Source organism: Chrysochloris asiatica, unplaced genomic scaffold, assembly GCF_000296735.1.
Source record: "Chrysochloris asiatica unplaced genomic scaffold, ChrAsi1.0 scaffold00056, whole genome shotgun sequence".
In the NCBI taxonomy this organism is placed as follows: domain Eukaryota; kingdom Metazoa; phylum Chordata; class Mammalia; order Afrosoricida; family Chrysochloridae; genus Chrysochloris; species Chrysochloris asiatica.
The window spans coordinates 1034961-1039674 of NW_006408574.1; the positions used below are offsets into that span (position 1 = coordinate 1034961).

Genomic DNA, 4714 nt, shown 5'->3' on the forward strand with positions numbered 1-4714 from the left:
TCTATTGGGTGGAGATCCAGGTTCTGCTGCATTTAAGGGCTGAGGTGGCTACTAGCTCACTTGGTCCTCAAGATCACTGGCATCCGGGGCTCCCGCAATGCGGAGTGGTTCTAGAGTGACTGGAAGGAACTGGATGGGCCTGGTTGTTGATGCTCCGTGGGACGCAGTCTGTGGACGAAGGGTTGCTGAGGAGCTGGTGTTCGGTCACTGGAGGGGAGGAGGAGCCGGTGCAGGCGCGGCCAGGGGGCATTTGGCCACCCAGGGGGAGGGTGATCTGGGCAGGTCCCTGTGTGTCTTGTCCACACTCTTTCGATGGAGGCAGACTACTGGAAGTTCTGCCCTGTCTCCTGACTCTGTGGACAGTCCTTCCACCGGGGCAGGTCTGTATCCAGTGGGCTGCACAGGATGGTGAGAGTGATGGTCATGTGGTGGTGGTGACGGTGGCATGATGACAGTGACAATGACGGTGACGGTGATGTGGCGTGAAGGTGGCATGGTGACAGGGACGGTGATGGTGATGTGGTGGTGGTGACGGTGGCATGATGACAGTGACAATGACGGTGACGGTGATGTGGCGTGAAGGTGGCATGGTGACAGGGACGGTGATGGTGATGTGGTGGTGGTGACGGTGGCTTGGTGACAGGGACGATGACGGTGACAGGGATGGTGACTGGTGGCAACATTGAAGGCAATGGTGTTGAGTTTGGGTGCTGATGGCGGCCATGACAGTGTAGTGTGACAAGACTAGGAATTGTCAACATGCTGTTCTTGAGACAACATGAGGGCCCTCCCAAGTGACCAGTCCTCCCAGCTCAGCTCTGCCTGCTTGGTCCTTGGGTTTTCTGGTTGCAGTGTGAGCTCAGAATTCCAGCCTGGCCCGGGCAGAGTTTGGGGCTCACTCTGGTTGGGGACAGGCTTGGGAGTGGGGACAGGATGCCCCCTTTCCTCTGAAGGCTAGGCTGAGTAACCACATCTCCCTCCCTGCTCTTGGCCTGACTCACTGTCCACTTCTCCAGCAGGACCTTGGCTGGATGTGACTATGTTCCACTGCAGCTCCAGGCACGAGGGGCCAGCTCTAAGTGCACAAGGGCTCCCACGCATGGTTGCGCCTGCCTCTGGGGGTCTGGGCCCTTCACCAAGCCCCCTTACTTTCTTCCTGTCTTGGGGTACTGAACCTATGCTGGTGTGGTGCTCAGGGGTACCTATGCTGTCCCTGGGCCCTCTGAGGCCCCCCTCCCCCCAATGACTGGGCTGGCTCTGCAGGCCAGGCCTCAGAATCGATTTTTTACTGCTGGAAACCCACAAAGGGACCAGCCCCTTCCCAAGTTCCCACATCCCCATGCCCAGGGTGCAACTGGTCCCTCACTGCCCCTGTTCCCGATGCACAGGCACCTGGTGGAATTAGGGTGAGGCAAATGGGTCCCATCCTATATTCCCGCGTGGGCCCTTCCTGGGATGGGGATGGCTGCACAGAAGCCCACTGGCCTGAAGGTGAATGCTCCGCCCAGGACCTTGGGATCTCATTGGAGGGGGCACCTTGGAGCCAGCATGGCCCCCACCCCACAGCCCCTTCTACTCAGCCTTAGGGACTCCTTTCTTCTCTCTGGCCTTGAGGGGTGGTCCTAAGGGTGGTCCTGGGAAGCTCTGTCTTCAGGAGTAGGGTGGAGACTCCCGTCTCTAACCCAACAGCCACTTCCCTGCCCTGTCCCAACCGTCCTGCAGGCAAAACTACACTCTCACTGGGCTTAGAGGTTTTACCTGCTGCCGCCATGCTTCTTCTGAGGCTCCCTCCCTTTCTCTCTTGGGTCAGCCCAGGGGTCCCTCCCGGACCGCCATTGAAAGTGGTCCTGCTCCTTGGGCCCGTTCACGGAGTTGCTAAGGCTGGCAGAGCGGGGTGGGGGCGCGCAGGGCCGCGCTTGTCGGTTGTGTGCGTGTTGGGGACGCATCCCCGGCCTGCTGTCAGCTCCAAGGGACTCAAAGAGAGAGGGAGGGCAGGCGTGAGGTCTGATACTCTGACGATCCCTCGCTGGAGCGATCGCCCTGCCGTCTCCATGGGGACCCGAGCACCTGCTCGCCGCGGATCCTCCCGGAGCCCTGGAGGCCGCGGAGCAGAACGGAAGGCCCAACTCGGGCGTCACGTGGACCCCACCCGCCACGTGATCCACCCCGTGACTCGCGTCCGCGGGCACAGCACTCAGACATGCCGAGACTGTGTCCCCTGGCGGCCTGGAAGGTCCTGTCCGGGACCCTGGCGCTGCAGCTGGCGCTGGACCTGCGGGGGCCCTGGGCTGGGGGTGAGCGCGGGAGGAGGGGAGGAGGGGGAGCGCTCCGGGGTGTGTGTGTGTGTGTGTGTGTGTGTGTGTGTGTGTGTGAGGGCGGGGGAGGGTGGGACGGAGGAGGGACGAGCCTTCCTCCGCTCCGCCTCGCGGAGCCCCCCAACCCGGGTGTTCCCCCGACCCTTCAGCAGCCCCCTGGGTCCCAGAGCCTGGCTTCCGGGAGGACTACTTCGAGCAGGTGCTGGACCACTTCAATTTCGAGAGGTTTGGCAACAAGACCTTCCGCCAGCGGTTCCTGGTGTCAGGTGAGGTCAGCCCCGCGCAGATGCTAGGAGAGTCCACGGACCAGGGACTGGACGACCCTGAGGAGACCCCGTGGGCCGACCTCTGCCTGCCTCCACCCCGCAGAGAAGTTCTGGAAGAGGGGCGAGGGGCCCATATTCTTCTACACGGGGAATGAGGGGGACGTGTGGTCCTTCGCCAACAACTCGGGCTTCATCCTGGAGCTGGCGGCCCAGGAGGCGGCCCTGGTGGTCTTCGCGGAGCACGTGGGTATCAGGCTGCGGGTGTCCGCGGGAGGAGGCCCGGGCCGGTGGGCCGTGGGTCAGCGCCCATTCCTGCCGTCCACAGCGATACTACGGGAAATCCCTACCGTTCGGTGCGTTGTCCACGCAGCGCGGAAACACAGAGCTACTGACCGTAGAGCAGGCCTTGGCCGACTTCGCGGTGCTGCTTCAGGCGCTGCGGGTCAGCCTCGGGGTCCAGGACGCCCCGACCATCGCCTTCGGTGGCAGGTGGGCCACACGGACGGGGATCCCCGTTCTGGACCCAGGGGTGGGCACCCAGCTCCCCATGCGGAGCCCCCTGTCCAAACGGATTCACTTTGGACTCATCCTCCCAGGCGTCCCAGATGTCCCTCCATCCCCAGCTTCTGCCCCGCCGAGCCTCTGTACATGGCAGGGTCTATGCAGGGCGCTCCCCCTGGGTTTTGGGAATCTCTCTGCCCACCATGTCTGCCTTTATTCAGCTCTTCCAGGAAGCTCTCTCCACCCTTCCCTCGAGCACCCACTAGCCCTATGTCCCTGCCACACTAGTGGGGCTCAATTGCAGCTGTCCTCTGGCTGAGTGACCTGGGGGGTGGACGCCAGGGGTTCTGTGAGCCTCAGGGAGCCGTGAGTCCTTCATGAGAAGGGCCTCTGAGGACGGGGAGAAAGTAGGGCGAGGGTGGCAGGACCACTACCAGAACCTCTAGGACCGTGTGGGGAAGTGTTGTGGTGGGTGGGCCAGCCGCCATAATCCTGTGCCCTCTCTGCCCAGTTATGGGGGTATGCTGAGCGCTTACATGCGGATGAAGTACCCCCACCTTGTGGCGGGGGCCCTGGCAGCCAGTGCGCCCATTGTAGCTGTCGCAGGCCTTGGGGACACCTACCAGTTCTTCCGAGATGTCACCGCAGTGAGTGGGACCTCAGAGAATCCCAGGGCTGGGGAGGATCTGCGTGCGGGGATTCTGGGGGCAGCCAGGCACCAACAGGTTCCAATCTCTAGGACTTTGAGGGCCAGAGTCCCAAGTGTGCTCAGGGCGTCCGGGATGCATTTCGGCAGATCAAGGACTTATTCCTTCAGAAAGGTGAGCCTGCCCCTATCTCCTGCCACTGCCCCACCCCTACGTCGGTGCTCCCCAGCTCCATGCCCTCCAACTCACTGTCAGCAGCCTCTGGGGTCCTTCTCCTTGCTCCATCCCTGCAGACTACAACACTGTTAGTAAGGTGTTCGGGACATGCCAGATGCTCTCGGGCCAGGACCTGACCCAGCTGTTCGGGTTTGCACGGAATGCCTTCACTGTGCTGGCCATGATGGACTACCCGTACCCCACCGACTTCTTGGGTCCCCTTCCAGCCAACCCTGTCAAAGTGAGGGCCTGTCCTTAGGGCGGGTGGGGGAGTGAGGGGTTGCTGGCTAAGGCTGGGCCACTCCTCAGGATCCGCCTCTCCTCTCCCCTCCCCAGGCTGGCTGTGACCGACTGCTACGTGAGAACCAGGGCATGGAGGGGCTCCGCGCACTGGTGGGTACGTCCGATCACGTGGGACAGTGGGAGGGGGGTGGCATGGGGCAAAGGGTAGAGGCTGTCAGCCACCCCCGGGCTCAGCATGAAAGCATTGTTCAGGGGTCCCTGGGGTCCCTGAGAACGAAAGGCAGCCCTAGAGAAGGAAACTGGATGGGCAGCTGGGTTCCCTGAAAGTGACAGAGCCCCTCCCACACAGAGAGCCCCTCCCACACAGAGAGCCCCTCCCACACAGAGAGCCCTTCCCACACACAGAGCCCCTCCCACACACAGAGCCCTTCCCACACAGAGCCCCTCCCACACACAGAGCCCTTCCCACACACAGCCCCGCTCACACACAGAGCCCCTCCCACACAGAGAGCCCTTCCCACACACA

General features: G+C 62.5%; 1 protein-coding gene across 1 annotated transcript in view; it reads left to right on the top strand.

Moving 5' to 3' along the window:
• Positions 1–2200: 2200 nt before the first annotated feature.
• The window catches only part of DPP7 (dipeptidyl-peptidase 7), a 5768-nt gene continuing 3254 nt past the window's right edge, over positions 2201–4714 (top strand). The window contains exons 1-8 of the mRNA XM_006863787.1: positions 2201–2294; positions 2483–2581; positions 2685–2824; positions 2907–3070; positions 3594–3729; positions 3822–3903; positions 4023–4186; positions 4282–4342. Of these exons, the coding sequence (XP_006863849.1) occupies positions 2201–2294; positions 2483–2581; positions 2685–2824; positions 2907–3070; positions 3594–3729; positions 3822–3903; positions 4023–4186; positions 4282–4342 (940 nt within the window). The remainder of the gene's footprint in view (positions 2295–2482; positions 2582–2684; positions 2825–2906; positions 3071–3593; positions 3730–3821; positions 3904–4022; positions 4187–4281; positions 4343–4714) is intronic.